Source organism: Rhea americana, unplaced genomic scaffold (genome assembly GCF_003343005.1).
Source record: "Rhea americana isolate MKP2758 unplaced genomic scaffold, rheAme1 scaffold_8, whole genome shotgun sequence".
In the NCBI taxonomy this organism is placed as follows: domain Eukaryota; kingdom Metazoa; phylum Chordata; class Aves; order Rheiformes; family Rheidae; genus Rhea; species Rhea americana.
The window spans coordinates 252,824-276,967 of NW_028186978.1; the positions used below are offsets into that span (position 1 = coordinate 252,824).

General features: G+C 39.1%; 1 protein-coding gene across 5 annotated transcripts in view; it reads left to right on the forward strand.

The window, feature by feature from the left end:
• DLC1 (DLC1 Rho GTPase activating protein) overlaps nt 1-24,144 on the forward strand; it is a 234,443-nt gene that overhangs the window by 112,112 nt on the left and 98,187 nt on the right. The window contains exon 1 of one of the 5 annotated variants that reach the window (XM_085322783.1): nt 22,767-22,974. The exons of the other annotated variants lie outside the window; for them this stretch is intronic. Coding sequence (XP_085178909.1) covers nt 22,860-22,974 — 115 coding nt within the window. The 5' untranslated portion in view covers nt 22,767-22,859. Of the gene's footprint in view, nt 1-22,766; nt 22,975-24,144 lie in introns of those variants that run through there. 5 annotated transcript variants of the gene reach the window in all.

Genomic DNA, 24,144 nt, shown 5'->3' on the forward strand with positions numbered 1-24,144 from the left:
TTAGTGTAGTAGTTGTCACATCTGCTTTACATGCTGAAGGTCCTGGGTTCAAGCCCCAGTGGAACCAGCACCAGGAAATCTTTGGGAGGTTGGACTAGRTGATCTCCAGAAGTCCCTTCCAACCTTACCATTCTATGATTCTAAGTAATGTTATCATTTTCATCATATCAGGGCATTTGTGGCTGAAAAATGACTGGAAAGTTAAAATGGACTCAAAGAAAAATATTTGATTTTTCCAAAAATTCCTTTTACCTGTTTGGATATCAGATTTCTGCTTTTTATAAAGATCAGCATTACAGTTTCATTAAAAGGTTGATTCCATGTTTTGAAATATCAATCCAGAAGCCTTGCATGGGAGATTAGCATTTGTACAACAAATACCRGTTTGCAGCCATCTGAATAACCATAGCAAAATCAGGCTACACCAGTGAGTTTCATAGAACATGGTGCTTCTGGCACCCAAGTTACAGTGGTATTCAGTGTCACCATGGAAGCATTACTTGCATTTTGAGTTGAGGATTAAATATCTGCTGTTCCTTTGGGCAATAAAAGTTTTTACCCCCCCCCCGCCCCCTTTTTTTTTCTCTCTCAACACAGTAGTTGCCCATGTTTGATTACCTGGTGTTGATAGTCACTGAAGTTTTTATGCAATCACTTGTCTCTTCCCATAGAAGAGTGGGAGGGTGCCAAATGAAGGCAACAAGCTCAAAATAACAGAATGAGGCATTTCTCCATACTATGAAGAAATTAACTGTGTAGCTCCTTGCTGCAGTATATTGTGGATTCTAACAGTTTGCATGCATTTAGACAAACTAATCACAGAGCAATGGTTAGTATAATCATTTTCTCATTGAAATTAGTGACAGACCTACCACTGATTTCTATGAGATTAAACTAAATAGCAGCCCTGTATATGTTCAAAGGTTGCCCAAGATATAAAATCAGTCTTGTAACATTTCCACTGGGTAGGTCACTATCCAAACATTGAATTAATTTTAAATGTATCAAAAATGGTATTTTGTAGTAAAAGTATATTGAGCTTTCTTCCTTGCTATGTACACTGAACATAATTTTATTATATGAATGTTGCTTAAATTTTGTAAAAGGCATACATTCCTCCAGGAAACAGTATCAACTATCCATCTTAAAATTGGTAACACTATGTAGCTTATCACTTAAAGCAGCTGTAAAAATCCTCCAAATATTAGGAAATATTCTAGAAATAAGGATCTCAAAATTTGCAAAAATCAATCAATCAAAAACCATTCAGAATATATCCTAGTACATGCATGCATTCCTCAGCAGAATAAATAACAAAAGAAAAGTTATGAGCGTACATCATAAAAACGCATATGTAACACAAATATAATAAGCAGCATCATATGAAAACTGCAAAGATGTATGTATTTCAGTTGTAAGAAAACATTTTATTTTGAAAGAAGTAGTATAGCTGGTCCTTGAAAARCTAGCCAAGAAAGGTTTCAGTCTAAGAAGTTGCTACTTACGCTATATTAAATTTTGCAGTACATTTCAAAGGCATTTCCAAAGAGGCAATGTATGACAYATTAGACAAACTCTGGGGAATAAGAAGCAGACATCTTTTCATAAAGCAAGTCTAGATAAAAATCTTCAGCAAAATAATTTGCATTTAGTTATATTAAAAGACTGAGAGATAAGAAATGAGCCTTTTTTTTTTCTAGATTAAATGTTATAGCTTAAGTGAGTTAAGCTAACTCCACTGATCCATAGAAGCATTCCACATCTGGAAGATCTTTACAACATCTGTGTTGGGGTTTCATGCTTTTTGGTGCCTTGTTCACCAGTTCCCATGACTCTAACTTACCTCTGTCTTATTTTCTTAACAAAAACAATGTTGTTATATAAGTGCATTCCAGTTCAGCTAAAAATATAGTGAACATTTCATTTCCTGAGATCTGTTATTTAAGCTACCTTACCTGTTTTCCTTAAAGCAAAACAAACCTTTAAAAACAAAACAACATAAARTAAGACAAAATAAKTTCCTTTGTAKTAAATGATATAGTAAAGACATTGTAGATGTAGTGAAGATTTTTTACTAGCTTCCTTGCTTAGGGGATCCAAGTATGTTCAGCCTTGGGATTGAGCAAGTCACTGTCTTGGTACAAAGAGAGTTAGCTTCCTGCCTCCCAAATAAAGTGTTAGAAGTGCAATGTCTCATGCAATACATGGAAGATATGCCCCAGTCAGTCTTTTAGGATAAGGGTTTAAATCACTGCCTTCACCACACTCTCCATCCCTGCCCTTCCTCTCTTTTCTCAAATTATCTTCCAGATTTTTACTTGAACTTTTACTAAAAGGAGATTCTGGAAATTAATTCTTTGGGCTAGAGCAAATGGGTAGGTGATTTTACGCCTTTTAATTGTTTAACTGTTATATAACAGTAATTCATTCAGGAAGGGAAAAAGAAAAAACAGAGAGCCAGAAAATCAGCTGCACTGCTGCTCTGTTGAGGACATCCGGGAAGTGGGACATAAATGACTTCCAGCTGCCTTTATGCTTCCTCGAGCTCCAGGGCCAGGTAGTCCCCAGACTAACTGTAGAGCAGAGGTATGGTAGAGGGAGGTGCAGAGGGCAGACAGTAATGGCTGGCCCAGCCTACGCTCACCGGAGCAGGGCACTTTGTACAGTCGCTGCTGTCCCTGTTCCCCCTTCTCTGGGACAAGCGTTTGGAACGGAGGGAATTAAACCTGGCAGCACTTAGCACTTGGGACAGTCCTCCACGTCAGTTTAGATGAAAAACCAGCCCCGTTTAGCATCCCAAACCTATTCATATTGAGAAAGCGATGCCCTACGCAGCTTCTCRGATGGTAGGAGTCAGCATTTGCCTTTATTCCTAATAACACCTTTTGGACAGCAGACCTCATTGCATCAGTCAAGTGAATATCAAAAGAACTCACAGGCCTAGCACCTTCCTGAGCTTTCAGGAGTTACACACTTATGTTTTAATAAAACATGCCTTGAGAAACAAGAAAAATGTCCTGTGTGCTGGGCAACTCTGGTTTACGCTGTAAGTAGCAAAAATTTTGGAGTACACGTTTATCACAGAATTAGGATATCGTCTTTCCTCACATAACTCTCCCATACCATTCTTAAAGCATTTCAATTTTCAACATTTCAGAATTACACAGCCTTTATCCAGATTTGTTCTAAAAATCTGTTTTTTAAAATTCTGGTATTTATTACTAACTCTTTCTAATTACTGAAGTGAACAACAGTCATAAATCACAGTTAGAATTTAGGTGGATTGCCGCTTAATTCATGAAGTGTTAATGGCCTTCATGTTTTATTAAATAGAAGATAAAGTTCCTGTAGCAACAAAAAACTAATTCATATTCTCAGACAAAAAAAAAAAAAAAAAAAAAAAAAAAAAAAGCGTTCACTAGAATGGAGAAATTGGATCAATAGGGCCTGCTTATCTGTAGCTAAGGGATAAAGCAGATTTCACAGGAACAGTTACCACCCAAACAAAATTTACAAGCTGTGGAAATTTTAATTCAAGGTTATTCTTAAAATGTATCCAAATGTATTAAGGTAAAAAAAAAGACCAAACAGCCATAACTCTGTTCTTCAGTGGTGTTATAAAATAGCTTTACCATTATGATTAAACTATCATCATATTCGTTATACCTGATGATATAATTAACTGATTTTGAAGGTGCCATACAAATTTTATTTTTTCTTTAATTACATGGTCCAAATCTCTTGAGAGAATCATAGTAGCTAATGTGCAGACTGGYCTGTATGTGAGAAAATTGCTTCATATCTAACTCTGAAAGAACATAAGTTTCTGTGTAGTTTAGACCATAATACTTCATATTAAAAGCAGTGTAARCTGATAAAAAAAATACACAAGTCCATTTAAGTCACCCATCCATTTTTAATGAGACTCAGTTTCCTATGCACCCTTCAGCCTTTTCTGGACATTATGGAGCTTTCCGGATTTAATTCCCATGTGAGTCTCATTAAAGGTACTGGACTCCATTCCCTATTTCAGCTGTATTTATCGGGATGAGCTGGACCCTACTCCACTGTGCCCCTCTGCTCTGTGCTTGACTCCAAGCCTTTCAGTCTGCCCTACCCAGAACATTTCCTGAATGTGTTTATTGGGCTCCTCCAGTGAAGACTTCATACAATCTCTAGCCTCTAAGTCCAGAACTGTCCCCAACTAGCTTGCCAAACGTCTGGCCATGAACTCATGCTTTCATTCTAAGCTGCAGTTTAACTGTAGGCACCTAAAATTTTTAAGTAAATCAACCACAGGTTTGCACATCTTTTTAATTATATTACTTTTTGCTTAATTACACAACAAATGTACACACTGAGACAAAAAATAACAACTTCAGCATTCATTTTCCTATGTAAGTTTCGTCACTGTTCTGATGTATAAGTCCGGCCTAAGTCTGGTCATTTTGGGATAGCTTAGGATCTCCTTGTAGGTCCATTTCTTTTGAATGGGGGAGTCTTTCCAGCTCATTTTCCTATGCCTTAGCACAATCAATAGCAAGCTATGACTCAGGCCATGACAAACTCAAACCCAATTCATCTCTTCCATCTTCTGCTAAAGCTTCTTCAACACCTGTTTGGCATTTCATCTCCTTCATGGTTTTTCTTTGATAGGTTTCCACTACTTCAAGCCTTTTCCTCCCAAACAGGAAGAAAATCTAGTTCTCCTAGTTCGACTTGTCATGAATTATATACACCATAATAGCTGCCCAAAAAGCAATTTATGATCTAAACCAGAGCCTGGAATGAAGCTTCCTTATTCAGTAACACCTTCCAGGACTCATAAGGCATGTGCGCATTCCTCTGTTAGGGTATATACTAGTTAATACATAATGCTGTTTCTGGTAATGTGTTTGTAAAGTGTATATAATTGTATCTCTTGTCTTTTTTTCTTGCATACTTTTAAGGCACTTCTTTGTTGTTCTTTTAAAGTGTTCATTCAACATGCAGCCAGGTGAGTATTGTTAAGTATCTCAGATTTCATAAAGAAAAGCTACCCAATTACAGAATACTATATGAAGTGGACCTTTAGTCAGAATTGGGTACCTTTGCCACATTCTTAATGTGTCTGTACCATTTTTCCTTTCTTGGTAGTACAGCAGTCAGCTGCAGTACGCTCTGTATGCCCTTCTGATGCCTGTATGAAAGCTCCCTACTTGAAATGGTGGCAGAGGGATGTGAATCTCCAAAATTAGTTGTTTAGCAGTTTTAGTTGTTTAGCTGTGCATCTCGGTGTGGATTCATATTCAAATGCATACTGTCATTATTTAAAAGTGATTTATAGCCTGGCTTACAGTTCATGGAACAATTCCTGGTTTTCTCTGTGCATGAATCTGCTATGCTTGCAAAATACATATCCTTCTTCGTGTACTCAGTTGGCCAGATTGTGATTCAGCTTTGCACAGACAGAATGAAAGCTGTAATTGCCTGAAAGAGAGCTTTGGACTGAAGGTGAGTCACAATTTTGCAGTCCCAAACTCTAGTCCCTGCCTCCTAAGTTCAGGAATTCAAGCATTTGCTGTAAACTACATCATTGAAAGGAATATCCATTTTTTAACCTATCTTGTTTTAGTGAGCTGTCTCTATGCAACCCTGTAAGCAGTTGCACTAGAACAAAATGAGAGCACAGTGAACTGCAATATGGGACACGGGCAATAGAACTGTGAAGGAAGAAATGAGACGTTTCTGATACTAGCTTTCTGCTTCTAGTCTCTGAGGTAGTAAATGCCTTAAAGAAGCTGTGCAAGAGGTAGGTAGGCATAGAAAATTTGACGTGGAAAATCTCCTTAAATACAAAGAAGGTGCAATTTTTCTAACTAAACTAGAACTAAGGCCTAGAGCAGCCACACTGCTATTCAAAAGGTACTACTGCAGTCTCTGGTGTATAATAGCAGCTATGAAGACACTTCAGAGATTTGAGATGCTTACAGACTGCCCATTTTTAGATTAAACGTCTTCCTTCTACCCTTGTCTTTGATGTGGTAGCATGGTCATAAGGACTGTGCATAGACTCTGCATAGTCCTCATCTGGACTTCTCTGGTACAAGGCATATGAGTGGCATCAGTTCTGCTGCCTTTGGGGACTCTCCTACCCAGTTGATGTTATTCCTCTAATCTGCTCAGGCTGGACTGATTTTTCTGTGGATCCTTTAGCATTTCCAAAAGTATGCCATAAACCCACTAGGCATACTATGTCTTTACATAGACTATTGGTATATTACTATGCTCTAGGCCTTCCCTCTGTTACTTATTGCCACTACTCATAAACAAAGATTCTCACCATTACCATCTTTATTTTCTAGCAGGAGTCTGAAAGATCGTGTAATCTCAGTGGAGAGAAACCTCTGCTCAGGACTGTAAAAGCAGCAGGTGTTTACAATAACATTGAGCAGCATTTCAAAACAAGTGGGCACTTTTTTCCCAGCAGGAATTCAGCATGTAGGTTCCTGGGAAAGGAGGGCTAGAATGAATCTATAGTTGGTGGTATGTGCTTGTTGCCAGCACAACATTTCTCCTGGACATGAGCAATTCCTACATGCACTTCTCTGAGAGTCTTGTTATTGAAGTCCATACACAGCTCAATTTTTTGTTTCAAGCTCTAGTCTCACACTTAGCCTTTTTTGCACTTCCTTGCTTGGTAGATGTTAGGAATTAATGTCTAGTCTTCCATTTTCTTTCCAAGGTAGCTTCATTCTTGGGGTGATTGTCATTGGTAACTATGTATAGTAATTACAAATATGTAAATATATATATATAAAAGTTATATGTGGTATTTTCAAACATCTGCTCACTGCATTCCCCACATTCAAACGTGTCTTTACATACCATGCACAACAATGTGAAAGTTACTTTTTCCATAAAATGATACCAAAATGTCTAATCTTCTTCAGAGCATGAAACATTGCAACAGGCATGAAGTTAGATGTGAGGAGTGAAATATGCATGCTGTGGAAAGACTTTAAGAACTGATGATATTCAGAAAACTCTAGATAACTTAGACTTGGTGCAAGAGCAAAGATTTAATTTGGGATGTGTTATACTTTACTTTGCATTGCCTTTTACAGAGAAAAAAATACAACTGATGAGGATAAAATTATACAGAGGGATTTCATATGATGTGTGTTTAATATTTCATAGGTAGGTTTGAGAACTATATATAAACCATGTTTAGGATGGTGATTAGCAGTACTTTACTAAAAACAGTGTGGCCAGGGCATTTTCACAGGTATGTGCAAAGATCTTAATTTGAAGTTACAGTGAAAAAAAAAAAAATCTATAGTCTTCTCACTCCTGGCACAAGCCTGGAAAAGGGCATAAGATTTCCCTAGATGGAAACTAATAAAAGATCTTTAATCTTGCAAGTCCAGAAACTAGGATTTAACTAATGTATTATATCCGTAATCTAAATTAATTTTCCATGTCTGTCAAGAAATATATCTGAGAGCTTCTTTTGAAAGTTTATGCAAAATTCTACATTATTTTTAACCCTGTCTGACAGAATTTGTTGTTTCATAGATTTATTTTCCAGATGCTTAAACTTCATAGTTCTTGTTAGGGGAGGGAAAGAGATTTGTTATATATTTCTGTCTTCCATACCAAATAACTAGGTTATTTAGATTGAAATGAGGTTAATTAGCTAACTGAATCTAATTCCATTAATTGTTACTCAGAACTGTTAAGATTTTTTAAGGACTTAGCCTTTCAGAGTTTTTTTAATATTGAAGGACTTACCTTGAAGCCTGTATTTCAGTTGCTCCTTTGATTTTTCTTGTATATTTTTCATATTCAGCACTGATTTAAGTTTTAACCATTGGAATATATATWTTTTTTTATTTCTGACTTTGATGACCAGTTAGACAAGTTCAGATTTGTTATCAGTATGCTGACAGCTGCTCATTCCACAGCCAACTCCAAATTTAAAACAAGCATTCTAGAACCAGTCTGATTTTAAGATACACAGGGTGATAAGGAGGCTCAAGAGTACGACACTTTTTCCCATAACCTATGACAGAAGTTTTCACAGAACTTAAAGAAGTATTTTATTTTGGTCCATATATGTAATCTTTTTAGTATTTGACTGAAGGGTAGTATGACTGGATTGAAATAATCCTATCAGCATTCTTGYATATATGCCACATTTTGATAAGAGCACTTCAATATTTTTCTTTAATTTTGTTCCTTACGGATAGAGCATTGAACAGTGTCCTTGACTTAGGAAGAGATCTCTTAGTTTGCTTTCCGATGTTACCAAAAGACACTGATTCCACAGTGCTGCCTGTAAAAAGTTGCCAGCAGGAGCAAGCAGGGTCTAGATGACAGAACATATGAAAAGCATCTGATGAGTTTCTTGTGTCTCTTTTTCTTTCTTTGGTTTGTTGTGCACATCAAGCAATGATACTTGGCTTTAGCTTATAAACACTTTTGGTATGTGAGACTTAGTACAGTAGGTACCATATCCGCTGTTTCATAGAATCATAGAATCATAGATCAGTCAGGTTGGAAGGGACCTCTGGAGATCATCTAGTCCAACSTCTCTGCTCAGCAGGGTCACCTAGAGCATGGTAGACATGGTTGCATCCAGGCAGGCCTTGAATATCTCCAGAGAAGGAGACTCCACAACCTCTCTGGGCAACCTGGTCCAGTGCTCCGTCACTCTCACAGGGAAGAAATTCCCACTCATGTTCAGGCAGAACTTCCTGTGGTTCATTTTTTGCCCATTGCCTCTTGTCCTGTCGCATGGGACAACTGAAAAGAGTTTGTCCCCATCCCCTTGACACCCTTCCTTCAGGTACTTGTACACATTGACAGGATCCCCCCTCAGTCTTCTCTTCCCCAGGCTGAAGAGGCCCAGCTCTCGCAGYCGTTCCTCATAGGGCAGGCGCTCCAGCCCTGTGATCATCTTCATAGGCCTATGCTGGACTCTCTCCAGTAGCTCCATGTCTCTCTTGTACTGGGGAGCCCAGAACTGGACACAGTACTCCAGATGAGGCCTCCCCAGGGCTGCATAGAGGGGCAGGATCACCTCCCTCGACCTGCTGGCAACACTCTTCCCAATGCACCCCAGGATACCATTGGCTTTCTTGGCCACAGGGGCACATTGCTGGCTCATGGTCAGCTTGTCATCCACCAGCACTCCCAGGTCCTTCTCTGCAGAGCTGCTCTCCAGAAGGTCAGCCCCCACCTTGTACTGGTGCCTAGGGTTATTTTTCCCTAGGTGCAAGACTCTGCACTTACACTTGTTGAACCTCAGGAGGTTCCTCTCCGCCCAGCTCTCCAGCCTGTCCAGGTCTCTCTGAATGGCAGCACAGCCCTCAGGTGTGTCAGSCACTCCTCCCAGCTTGGTATCATCAGCAAACTTGCTGAGGGGGCACTCTGTCCCCTCATCCAGGTCATTGATGAAGAAGTTGAACAGGATGGGACCCAGTACTGAGCCCTGGGGGACACCACTAGCCACAGGCCTCCAACTAGACTCCACACCACTGATGACGACCCTCTGAGCTCTGCCTTTCAGCCAGTTCTCAATCCACCTCACTGTCCACTCCTGTAATCCACACTTCCTGAGCTTATCTAGGAGGATGTTGTGGGAGACAGTGCAAATAAATAATGACTGATAGGTGAAAAAAAAGTTAGGTTCTTGGGAACAATATTTGGACTGATGTGTGAGTGTGTGCATAGATGCTTGTGTGTGAATGTTCTGCACTTTCTTTTAAGTATTACTTAAATAATACATGGATTCATACATGAGTCATTTAGGTTTTAAAAGATCCAGAAGCAAATGATAATGTTTGTATAAGAATGTTCTCTGTTTTCATCCACACTTTGCACTGCACACTGCCCTTATTTTAGAGCAAAACATATGTACTGAGAGTGATAYGTAGCCTTAAAGGTGAAATAGTTTGCCAGTAAAGTTACCGAGGGTGTCTGGTTCTCTGTATCTGCAGGAAACTCTAGAATTCGCAATATATGACATACAGGAAGAAAGGGAGATGATATCCTTAGCTGTCAATGTGAAACGATGAGGTAAAAGTCCAATGATAATGTTTATTTGAGCATCTTGTCTGGTCATCTGCTGGTATCTTTGTGGTTTAATGCTCTTAAGTAAGTCCCATGTCTTGTGGTGTTACATTTCTTCATCCAGTTCTCATTTTAGATCAAGGTGAAAATGGAGTTAAAGACCTCAGTGGTTATGACATGAACTTTGTGGAGATTCTACTCTGGATATAGCCTGGGAGAGACAAGTGAGGCAAATCAGGACCGCTGTTATTCAGTAAATACCATATTTGTTGCAAAACTTACTGAGCAATGCRTCCCTACTTTCAGGCTTTGTTCTTTTTAAAAATACTGTGAACTGGGGTTTGCTTCATTATGTGGATATTGCTATATGATTCATTTAGTAATCTGCTTGTTTATCATAGTAGTTCTATTTTGCTTTTGATCTTGTTACTTACATGCTTAAATATATGCTACATTGAGGACTTGCACCATAGTTGATACATGTTTCATTGTTGTGTTCCTTTCCACGTTTGCACTTTTTTCTTGATTTTGTACTCATTTTGTTTTGTTCATACAAAAGCTCCACAAGTTAATGAGTCCTATGGATACACACAAACACGATGCTCGCTCAAATGTCAATTCAGTATTTTTAAACCTTGTGCCACCTTAAAAACTTCCACTCTTTTCTTGGTGTGCTCACGCTTTAAATACTTGTAGTCTGTTATCATTACTCTCCCCTTGCATTATTAGCTGTCATTTGGCTTAGCAGAACATGTTTTAATCTTTCCTCGTAAATCAAACTCTCCAGCCCCTTAATCATTTTATGTTGCTGTTATCTGAATTCCTTCAAAACTTGTTGACATCTCATGGTACTGGAGAGGCTAAATCTACATGCTGCATTTGAGAAGGAGTTTCATTTATGGGTAGTTGCTTTTTTTGCAAATACTGAGAATGTAAATAATAGCTGTTCTTTCTATTATAATGGTGAGCAAAAAGATTAATATTATGCTTAAAACATCAGAAATAATAAAGATGACATGCCATGCATTTTTACCACACTCTTCTGTTTGAGATACATACCATTTCACTATTACTGAAATGCTTTATTTGTAATAAATACACCTTACAATATTAATTGAACCTATCATTTTCAGATGTGGGCTTTTTATTCTTGTTTCTTTGCTTCCTTGACCTTYAAGGGGAGTATTTTATTCTGTTGTTCCAATTACCATATTTTTTCCTAGGAATTTCTGCATCATCTACTTTAATATGAAATAAATTCTCCATTATTTCACCAGCTCTTCTTAGGCTTCCCTCACTCCTTCTGTTATAAAGTACTTAAACATTTGCAGTTGCTTTGCTTCTACTGAACTTACTTTGCTTTTAGTGAGGTTTTGTAAGTATTTTTTCTATGTATGTGCTGCTGCTGCTGTTTTAGATATTCAGGTTTTTTCAAGGCCTAATTTTGATTAGTGCAGAGCCATTATTATTTTGCATTGAACCTGATTTGCTGTTTTCATTAAGAACTGTATAAATTCAGTAGTGTATGTAATAATGGCTCTGAAAATTGAACCTKTCATAGAAAATAATATACTTTTCTTGTGTATGGAATTTTAAGGTCTTTTATATAACCCACCGCATCATCTAGATCTGTTTTTAACAAGAAGGAAAAAGAGTATTTTTTAACTGAATAAGACCAGAGCAGATAATCTTAACTTATGAGCACCACTTAATGTGGGAATGCTACCATATATCTTTTAATACCTTTCAAAAAAAAATTATTTGAGTTAACCATAAAACCATATTAGGTCAGGTATAAAGCCACAACAACATATAGGTGGGGGTGTCAGCTTACCAGCACAACATAGGGTCCACATTTTCAGCATGTTCTTGAGATTGTGAAGTGCACAGTGTGCCAAACAGCTAATAATGAAATGTCCTCCTAAAATAATTTAGGGGTATTATCCATCCAGTAGCAAGCAGTCCCAGGACTTGAAAGTAAGGCCATGAGTGGAGACCACTTTATCTGATCAGCTTCCTGGTGCCCAAACCAGCCCGTCCAAACTGGCTAGTGTTCCCTCGCCAGTCCTCAATACACAAAATGCAATAACGTGGCTCTATGTGAAGATTTTCCGTGCACTGTTGCAATGCTCCAGAGGGCAGATATGCCATGTCTAAAACCAGACGCCAGCAGGAGCAGCAGAATGCACGCACCAGGGAATTTAGCTGATTATCTGCAAAGTGAATTAAGGAAAAGTATGAAGAAATCCAATTCCTAGAATAGCAAACCAGACTGTGTCATGAAACCCTCGTTTAATAGTGTTGCTAACTTTATGAAGTAAATATGAAACATTAATGTCTAGTAATAAACTTAGCTGCAGTTTTAGATTTCCTTTGTAYATGCTTAAGGTGTTCACAAAGGTTTTATTGTAGTTTACAGAATATATTTTTCAGTTCCTATGATAACTGCTTTAATCTTCAGGATAATTATGTTTGACACTCCCCACAAAACTTCATCTTGTGTCTGTGATACATTAAGCTTACATAACGGTAAAGTGAAACACTAGATTCTTTATCTCTGAAAGAGTAGGCATTGGAGCTTGTAATCAGCAGTTACTACAAGACTTCAGTTGAAATAATGAACCCAAGAAGAAAGAGATGCTATAAAATAATGCACAATACATAATGGGGTATCATGGTTTAAAAATACCTATATATAYAGAATTGTTGTCAACACCTTAAAGAATATTCTGCAGCAGGAAAGACCCTCAGATCTTCTGTTTAGAGCAAAGACAGTAAAGGTTTAAAATGTTGCTTATTCCATTTATAATTTTATACACCAAAACAATACATAAGAAAGGTGCTTGCTAGCTAGGTAATAGCTGAATTAGAGTTGGTGAATGGATACATGCAGTGAAAACTACAGCAGGTGGGGAGTACCCTTGAGCCCCTGCCCTGTCTCCCTCAGTCCCTGCCACTGCTTCACAGGGCTGGCTGTACCGATCTCCCTCCCAACCCCAGCAGGACTTCCTCCTGCCTTATTACAGTTGAGGAGGGCTCCCTCATCCGCCTTGGTGTGAGATGAAGCAGCAGGGTTGGCAAAAGCCCAGGCAGGATGGCTTGTCTCATCCCTGCAACCTGCTGCTGGCTGGCAGCAGCCCAGAACTGGCTTTGCAAGGAGTTCACGGGCTGGCCCCTACGCCCGGCCAGGCAAGTCCTCCAGGCTGGTGACTGCTAGCATCCAGCTCTGCTGAACCACGATGAAATACAGCTTTTCGGAGGCTTTTGAACAGCTACATCAAATGAATTTTCAGAAAGATTCAGAAAGGAATATCTCTACAAAATACCAACCTCCCATAACAAATTGTAATTAATTCTGTAGGGAAGACTGCCTAAAATTTTTCAGCRTTAGCAAAACAACATATTCTTTCGTTCATTTTCCTCTAAGAGAAGGTTTTAAAATGAACCCTTAAATAGAGCACCTCAAAGAAGTTAGGTYACAGACATTTCCTGGACAAAATACTCAAGCATGGCAGAAAGCAACTGAAAACAGGAACCTGAAGAAGTTAGGCAACATTAAAAATAAAACGCTTTAAAACATTAAATAGCACTGGATACATATTTTCATGAAAAATGGAGTGATGAGAAATCAGCATTCACAACGTGTTCAAACTGTTTTAATTAGTGAAATCTCCAAATATCCTGTGAGTCTATTCTGATACATATCCAAAGCTTAGGTTCAGTTTGGATCCTTCTTCCYAATACGAATGTCATCACTTGCTATGAAAAAAATTTCATTTTTTCACATTTTCTCTGCCTTCAAAACCACAAGCCAGCAATTCAGTTAGGGCTTACATTCTACCTCYTGTGTTTTTCACCATGGCAAACCTTCTGTACAGACTGTCACAGGGTTAGCAGTGGCAGCGGCAGGTATTCAGCCTCTTTTTACATCACCGCAAAGCACAGGCAGTGCTAATGAAGATGACTGTCTTGAGTCCCCTAAATCTCACTAAATCTTCTCAGGAACGAGCCTTTCCCATCTTGCTCTGCAAACACTCAGTGTTTCCCTTTGGTTTAAAATTTCTTGCTATCCTTTGATCTCTGTTGAGCACAATCTCAGTCTGTGCTCTGAAATATCTCCCTGCTCGCCTTCTGGTGCAGATGAGTCCGCTGGCTTGTGTGACAGCCCCACACTCATGTTCTTGTCACTACTGTGTACACAGATACCAGCCAGCCGCCACCAGGTTATTTGAAACTTTCTGAACCACGTTTAACAAGAAAAATGGTTTTATTCACAAGCAGCATTTTTGTTGGTTGTTGCAGACAAGCTCTTAAAATTTTTTGCTTTAACATCGTATTTATATTGTACTATTTTGTGCAAGAGATGGCTAAAGAGAAAAAACTTTAACCTAAGGAACTTACTACCTCAAGATGATAGCATAGACATGAATAGAAGAGAAAAGGAGAGAGAGAAAGACAGACAGCAGAAGTCAAGGAAGGAAAATTACTGATTGGTAAGAAGGTTATAGAGAAACAATTTTGATAAGGAGTAACAATAGGGATTTGTTTGGGGAGTGTTGGGCTATTTTGTGGGGGGGGGATCTGCAGTTTTGTTACTGCAATTTTATGTACAGCCACATTTGCAAGTCCATTGGAAAGAAAGAGCTACCTTAGGCCATGAATCTTGTTCTGCGAAATTTTATTAATCTCAYCCTAATACCACTGATGGAGCCACTCAGCTGTAAAGCATTACTTAGCTGACAAAAATATATCTCAGTCTGGCCCATGGTGAGCTTAAACTGCATTTCAGGTCACAGTGAAGGAAGAAGAACCAATGCTATTTAATAGTATCTTGCACTGGTAAAGCATAACAGATGGCTGATGCTCAAAACTGTTCCTAGTGCACAGCCTGTTGCTATCAAGTATTCTGTATGAAAGAGAGATAACTGAGAAAGTTCTACAGCTCAAGTTAGGTAGTTAGAGGTGTTTGGACACCACTACAGATTGATACTTCCACAAACCTCTCTAAATAGATGTCTCACATGTGGCTCAACAGAAATAAGCTTTAACACTTCCTTTCTGATATGAATTCTGAACTATGGCAATAGTGTTCACTAAATGTCGCATTTTCTTTTTCTCATGAATATGYAGGACTTCAAAAACAGTTAGCAGCAATTTGTACAAATCTAGATTTTCTAATAATGTAAGGACAGTTTATAACTAGTTGCATAAAAAGCAGGTTAACTTGGAACAATGGAAAACTGAAAGTGGAAATATATCTCCATTCATGCTATTCAGTTATTTCTTTTTGTTTAGTATTTAATAGCTGTGATTAGAAATGTTTTATATTTTTTTACATTGGTTTATTTTTGTAACACATTGTGATAGTGAGACAGCAATCCAGAAACAACCAGATAAGCTCACACTTTGAAGTGCACAGAATTCCAATTAAGCTATGGGGCTGCTCGCAAAGCAGGGCCATAATCAAACTGTGAAGTTTGCTAAATATTGTTAGTGTTTATGTGGGGTCAGATTTAATTTGAAACTAATAATAATATAATTGAAGGCCTAAACTACTCTATTGAACTTACATAAAGCCACCAGCATGCATTTATCAATGCTGTTAGATAACATCAATTTTGTTAGACAACAAAAGGCAATTAAGAGTTTTTCCTGGTAGATATTTTGACAAGATCCTCTCAGTGTTTAACCAGAAGTCTAATTAGGTAGACATTGAAAAGTCCATGAAAGCAACAAAAGTCACAGTCAGTGTGGTCTTTCACAGATTATAAAAGCACTGTGAACAGAGGTAAGGCTTCTCTGCTTGGAGATGGTCTGTGGGGCTTCCTCACACCCCTGCTGCTGCTGGTCTGTAGAGGGAAGAAGAGGACAGGCAGCAACTTCTTCCCATCCATGGTAGGAGATCAGGGAACTTTCTCCATCTGTAACTTATTTTTCTAGACCTTCTCTGGACTGTGTCCATTTAGCTCCTAGGCTGTTAAAAGGTTAGCTCCAAGGTGTTGACACCGGGCACAGCAATTTTTCTGAGAGCCAGATAGCTTTGGTGGGACACATAGTGTTATGTGGTTCAGTTGTGCACTCTCTTCGTCAACAGCTTTGTGGCAACCATCACTCAAACTTTTACTAATATCTTATATTTAGCTCCCACTGAACTCAGGATGCAGAGCAACTCCAGCCTGTTTGCCAGTGCAGCAGTGCTTCCGCTGACACAAAACTCTCTTGCACCTTTGCCTGCCCCAGTAGGGAAGAATGAAGGAGCAACACAGAGCAGAGTGGCTGATAATACTGACCAGAGATCAGATAATGGAGAAAGGTGTACTGGGGACAGGGATGGGGTGGAAAGTGTACAAAGTGGGATGGAGTAGAGTTTAGAAGGTAGAGGAGAGAAAAAGCAACATAGAACAACATGTAAGGCAATTTGGATAGGAGAAAAAGAAATGGAGATGCTGAAGAGAAGGGGATATCATGCACAAAACACCAGATAAATGCAGTTCATGGGCTGGAAAGACTCCCTACATGTTTTACAGTTTGACACTTTCTTCCTTCATGATTAATCTTTGTTTTTATTTTCTTTTGTCGATATCATATATTGATACTAGACACAAAAAAAAAATCCTGTTGTTCTCCCTCAGTACCATTTAAATGGGAGGCTGAAACATGAGAAGATAGAATACTGTTCCTCGTTATAATCCCTACACTTTTTTCCTTCCAAGTCTGGGAGTTGGGGGTTCCATAACTTTCTGATTTTCACTCCTAGTACAAGAAACAAGAATTTACCTTCTACTGGAAAATAATGTTGTTCTGTCATTTTTATTCTCAAATTGGAATAAAAAAGCAAAAATTGTTGTGGAAGAAGGTACAATTAAAATATCTATACAACAGTGTTGCATATTCTCCAGCACTTGATGGGAGGAAGGTAACTGGAGCTCCGGGGATGATGATGACAGAGATTGGCTGCCATTGCAAGGTCAAGTTCTTCCACTGAAGCCTGCTCCCTGGGTGCTTCAGGCATGGGGAAGGCTGAACACCAGGAAGTATTCGCTAGGGCAGATGAATTGCCCAACAATTCACACCGTCATGAAGGGATACTTACATACTAAGTGAAACTTTTATTTTTACCTTATGTGTTTGAAGAATGGGGATTTTTTTTAGACCAAATCAAATTTAAATAAAGATATGGCTATGCAACATAGAGCATTTTGTTGAGATTGGTAAAGTTTCTATTGAAACTTTTCTGTTTCAACAAAGTACGTTTTACTTGTATCTCTTCCATAAGAATTTCTTTACAGTCTGCTCTGATTGGTAGTTCCATTACCTCTAAAGGTCTGATACATGTCAGATTTCTCAGATATGCACTATTTCTCAGATAGTGCAGATGGTGGCAGCGCTCTATTTTCTGTTGTAAAAGTAACACATATAAAAGCCAGAATTCAGCCAGATCCTTTCCCAGTCTGATCTCCTAGATAGTCTTTAGAGGCTGAGGCAAATCAATGATCATTGACACATGCTCTGTGGCCAGCAGGCCGTTTCATAAGACCTAAGATTTGATGTCCAAATCACTCTTCTGTTTTGTGATACTTTCGGAAAGCTACAGCATTACTTTTCTGTTTCAGGACCAGGGGAAAGATGGTTTCCTGTATCATATCAGGGAAGCTGCATAGACTGCTAGAGAAAGATGGTCTGAATTTGCCATACCATTTGTTGCAGCCCATACCAAAGTCACAGAACAGCTCAAACAAGCAGCACAGTTAAAAAAATGATGCGTCTCTGACTGACTGTACACATTTTGGATGCATACATCCATACAAACTCAAGAGGCCAGAATCACATAGATGAACCAAAGAGATAAACTAAGAATTTGCACTTTTGTAAACACTCTGAAGGGAAGTTGATGCATTTTTACCAGGCCTGGAGAGAGTTAGCCTTGCATAACTAGGTTTGCTGTTTACTTCCTAGAAGCTGGAGGATGCCAGAACTGAAACTCAGTTCATCACTCCCATCGATCCTAGTACCTGATGCAGTCTATCTGCTCTTTGCCTTAAAGTGAAAAAAGGAGTTTCTATTGTTATTTTAGCAGACTGAAGTATGGATGGAACTACCTAAAGAAGAAGAAAACAGATGCATTTGGCAGACTTTGATCCTTGCATTTGAACTGTTGAGGAGTGATGATGTTATAAGGAATTTGCTTCTGCCTTCTGGCCTCTGGTTGGTCTAAGAATGATGTATTTGAAGATGAGCAGCACCTCAAAAGTAACAGTCTAGACAGGAAAATTAGAGAAGCACAACTTTGTCTATGTTAATAAGACATTTCTAAAAAGACTTCTAAAAAGAGAAGTGGAAGACATCAGTGGCTGCACCCCAGAGGAAGGTTAGGCCTGGGTAATGGAGAAGATGCAGTCCTAGCAAAAAGTGATGGTGGGGCTCTTCTCAGGTAGCAGAGGTACTCTGTCAGAGCAGGACGCAGCCTGGGGCCAAACACTACCCAGCTCCCAGCCTGCTGAGCAGGCGGATAGGGATCTGGCTCTTATAAATATTTGCCTCTGGAATTCTGCAAAAGCCATTCCCCGAGCACGCATGCTGTTCTGCACGTGTGTGTTGCCGCTTCTTTCCCCAGGGTATGCTGTAACCTTTCTCCCTGAACACTGACTGCTGCATTCCTCTCTTGTCAGCAACAGACCCCCTAGCTCCCTTAGACKCTCCTTCATGTTATTTTTAGTCCAGTACACATCTTTGTTGACCCATCCAGTTTACCTTTTGACTATAATTATTTCTTTGTTTCTTCGTCTTAGCCATTGAACCAGCAATACTGAATAAAATAAAATAATTCTGGAATATAGCTGAGTACTAGCTAGGTAGTATGACTTTGAACACCATGAATACTGTTCAAATACAAAACCTGTTTCTTCTATTGATCTTCCTTCAGTTTCTGGATACACTGAAGCACAGAGTTAGAGCTGCATCATAAATTTTACCTAAATGCTAGTTGGGGGGTTAGAACATTGTGTATTTTTGCTTGCATTTTCCTATAATACCTGTATACAGCTAATTGAATTGTACATGTAAGGTACACAAGAGTGCACAGGCCACTTCCCAACTGAAGCAAGATGTTTGTTTCCAGGATATTTTCCATAAATTTTTGAATATAACAGCAAAAAGCTTTGCCATTTTCTTTAAAAACATTTTCTTTGCCAGTCCGTAAATCTCACCATTTAAAYCTTTTCTCTTTAATGTCATTCCCAGTCCTCTAGTTTAACTGGTTTAACAGCTTTCCTTGTAAATTAACCTAATACATTCATGTTGACCTACATCGGAGATTTACCAACTGAGGTCTGTACACATTTACCTGGCACCGGTGGCATCCTCTGTCAGGTCAGACCATGAGCATGCATTTACCGGAGTAATGGAGTAAGCTTTTCCGCATAAACAATCCGAGGGAAACTGCGGGCATGTGATTCAGGCAAGTCTCCCCACAAACAGCCACATTTGCAGCGGGAGAGGGAATATGTCTGAGCTGCAGGGAAAGTATCTTTACATGAGGAATTATCATTTGAGCAGTAACTAGCTTTATGCAGTTCCAGTAACTTTTCTCCAAGCACACAGTAGCATTGGGGATTGCAAGCCCTGCAAGGAGAGGTGTGCCTGAGATGCAAGGTCTCAGGAGGAGTAATTAGCAGCCATCAGCTAATTATTAATACAGYAGCAGAGGCAGCTGCCAGCTTTCTTCTAAATGCATGGACGTTTCCCAGTACAGAGCTAAGAGCTGCTGCCACCATGACCACTTTGGGTGCTGCACAAACTCCCTGCCGCTCCCATTGCTGGTATCCAAGGATATGCAAATTCTGAACCCCCTGTCAGCATCTTTGGGGTATTGAGAGGTCCAGACCAAAACTGAGCGTGTTGTTCCAGGTGAAGTGTTACTTAAAGAACAGAAGAGTAGAGACTGTGACACAGCTCTTCTCTGATGCCTCCTTTTAGCAGAATTTAAATTGTTTTATACTTCCAAATAGCATGGCAAACTCTTAGCTCATTTTCTGTCCTTAGTTACTGTCACATATCTCTCCAGTTGTAACACTTATCCAATTTCTTTGAGTCTGTATATCTCCTTTTTACTACTTTTCTTACTAGATCTCTCATTGTATGCTTTTGTAAAATTAATGGCCTTTTATTTCCTCTCCATATTTCCAAACTATCTATATGTAATTGTTTCCTGTCCTTGGTTCACTAAAAATTTTATGACATTTAATTAAATCCTTTACACAACCTTGCTTAGATTATCTGTTATTATGTAMAGTAACATCAGACAAACAGACTCCCTTTGCCATCTTCCTCTGATATGTTACAGATTATCTTTACTCCATCTTTGCCCTTTGTTGGGTCATTTTGACATTTTCCAGTCCATTTTGTTGAAATGGTTGCACAGGCCATTTTAAATATTTTGAGCTGTGACATGTCTACATATGTAACAACCCACAAAAATTCACAAGGAACTAAACCCTGATCAGCAGTATATATTGCTCTTTGGCTGGTTGAACTGCTATAATGAATAACAGGAGGTGTGTCTTTATTAACGTTTTAGTTTGGATCAGGAATATGCTTTTGAAATGAATCTCTCAACACTACCCTTTGGWTCGTAGCACCAGCCACTCTTGGAGGATGTGAACTGGATTGATTTCAGGTGAAACTAAGTCAGAGGATGCAGCCTGGCATTGCACCAGTGATCGCCAGCTCCTTGTGAGGATTCATTCAATCTATGCAACCCACACAGACCTAATTCAAAGTAAATCTCTCTGATGTGTCAGAACCTTAGTATAAATCCACTTTTTCTGGGCTACATCGTTGTTTATGTAGAGGTAGCCACTGATGATAGTTAAAAACCCACTGAGACTGCCTCCTCCCTTGTTGCCTTTTGTTCTTGACAGTGGTATTTAGTTCAAATTCAGAGGTATACATACCAGGCTCCAGATTTAGATATTGCCTCTTCTCTTGCAGCTTACTGCATCCTMAGTTAGAAGTGAACTAGTGCGCTTCTCAACTGGTCACTAATAGAAACAGTGACAGGCAGATGYCATCTAAATAGGCCATATATGTTTTCTAAGTTTCTTTAGATTACACTACGGTCATAATGCCTGCATTTGCTTATGTTAGCATTTTCACTTGCTATACAAGAAAAATTTGCCAGGATAGAAAAAGAAAAAAAAGCACATTTGATTAGTGTCTAATCAATTTGAATTTCTCTAGGAAGTTGGCTGCTTCTTTCTCCCTCTGCCTCCACAAAAGTAGTAGGGGTATAATGGGGAAAGCAATTGCAAATTCCCTTGTTGCTGCTGGTTTTGTGCAAACATATATGCAGGACATCAGCACTTTCAGATGCTTTATAAAGATAAAAGACAAAGGCCTAGATGGGAAGAAATTATGATTTGCATTAAATAGGTGGTGAGCCAATTCTTCTCGCAGTTACACTATTATAAATCCTGCACATTTCATTGTCAGAATGAGATCATGATTTGTCTTGGAGGAAATGAGGACTAGTGAAAAGGAAGGGGACTGAGAAGGCGCAGGAAAAGATACAACAGATAAGAAAACGTGAAATAAATTATCTAGTGTAGAATTAAAAGAAAAACTGTTTTGTTCTTAATGAGTTCAAAAAGAGTGGAAAAACACAGGCTGAAACTTGTGATCCTGTAATTTGATCCTGTGTTCACTGACCTTGTGAGAAGTTATCAATCAATTTTAATGATAACATCATACTTCTCAGGAAAATAACACTATCCGACTTTAAACTGCAATAGCTGCTGCAAAAATAAAGGACTCTGGCTTGACTTCACACTAGGACAACTTGACTCTATAGCCCTTGCTTTCACTGGTACCCAAGGGGATTATGTTTGCAGGCTGGGATCTTTCACCTCTTCACACATAACCATAGGCACCTCATACATACCGTTGGGAAAGGAAAGAGAGGCTCAACTACCCTTTTATTCCTTCCTTCCTCAGGGAAGTCACAGGCCACAGTAATCAATTAACAAGGTYAGTATAATAAGCAAGGTCAAATGGTTTCATTCCCTGTGGCTACTAATCTGAGTTACTGAAATCCTGGATCAGCTTTTTGTGTGGAAGATCCTGTATTTCCGTTTAGCAAAGAGACAAACTCCTAATTCCTTTTTTTTCCCTTCCTCTTTCCGTCTCCCCTCCCCTTTTCCTGCCTATTTTGTATTTCCCTCCCCTTGTTACTGCACTGACATAAATTACTACACCCAGAGCACTCAGAATCAGGCCCTGTTTTGTGCCACAAACGTGCAAGAAAAATATGGTAACAAAATAAAATAACTGGACCACAGATATTTAGAATAATTTTATCTCTTTTCTATTCCTTACCTTTTTCATCTCAAACCATGAAAGATTACCTGAAATATCAGTTAAGCAGGGAAATATCCTAGTAAATGAGCATGCAAGTATGTGCCCAGTAAATTATTTGATTAAACAGGAAGCTAGAATCCTATAGATATCCACAAATAAAGCCCCAAATCTAAATGACTCTATCGTTAGCTCATTTGTAAACTGTTCCAGATGTAAGATTTTGGCAGCTTTCCAGTAGGCTGGCTGCAGTCTGAGCTCTCCTGCATCCGCAGTGAGAACTGCAATGCCTGACTCTTGAAGGAAAAGCTCCACAAGGCTGACGACAAATTATATAAAGTAACAACCTTCCTGGTGCAGAGAATTTCAGACAGAGCCCTGGGCAAAGAATGCCCCTTTTCCTGGGGCCAGGCGACAGCCGTTTCGCGCTGGATGTGTGATCGATCTGCATTATGAATCACCCAGTGAAAGCCCCTCTGAAAAGATCATTCAGTGACCATATCAGGGACTCCACTGCTAGAGCCTTGGATGTTATCTGGAAAAATACAAGAGACAGACGACTGGCAGGTGAGAAGGAGGTTAAATAAGCATATTTTAAGATTGGGTATGGGGACCATAATCAATAAYGGTGATTAGCAGTATTGTTTGCATAATATAGCAGTGTTACCTCTTAAGTGTTTCTCTGGTATTTTGTTTCTGTGTCATGTTACTTTGGTGCTACGCCTGCAGTGGGGCTGCGTAGGTTTTGCTAAGTACATGAGAGAAAAATAAATTAAGGAAACGGAACAGTGAATTTTGCTCTGAAATTGTGGTGCAAACTGCTCACACTGAAGTGTGCTGAAGCATTTTATTTTGCTGTAAAGTGAGCCCCTGTGCTTTACTGCTGGGATGTGCTTCAGTGAAGTTGCGTTACGGAGTGTTTTGCAGCCAGGGAGTGTGTCAGTTGGAATAGCTGGGCTGTGTGCTGAACGATTGCTGGTATTTCCTCTGGCAGGGATTTCACTGCTCTGAGCTCCAAGTGAGTGTCAGGTATGCCAGAGCTAGACTTCTGAGATATAAATTAAGAACAACTATATGGTTACAGTTCACAATTCTATTTTGATTTGCAAAGCCTCAAAACCTGAGGCAAACCATAGTAGAGGGCTAGAGGAAGAGATATTTTATTGTTCTTTTTTTCCCTCTTCTCTTATGGTCTGCCTATTAGMCTGAATGCTTCTTGTTCACACTTTTGGGTTGTCGTTTTTGTTATGGTGGCATTTAGTGGTTTCAGAAAAGGCAGCAGAAATGCACACTGGGCGTGACGTGCCAGAGAGTTTGGTTTGTTTGTATACTTACTCTGGGGGTGGTTTATCCTGGAGGGAGGGAAGGAGGGAGGAGAAATGTGCATCATGATAAGATCGAGGATGAGATGACCAAGAGACAGACCTTATGGCCCACTAATGTAAACTGAACTTTTACATCATTTTCCTGCACTTATCTTTTGGAGAAATATGAGCAGCTAAGTAATGTAAGACATTTGTGATGGTGCACTGATTCCAAAACGGATTACATCAGGTAATTAGGCAGTGAGTGACCCTGGCCGGTAAAGAAAAACAGCTTTAAATTGAATGTCTGTATTAGAATCTTGAGGAAAACAGTATAAGGATTTATTTTTTTTTTCTTTTTTAAGTCTTCCCCTAGCGCTCTTACAGTAAGTTACATGGTGTTATAAGGAATAATTTACAGCCATGAAAGTTA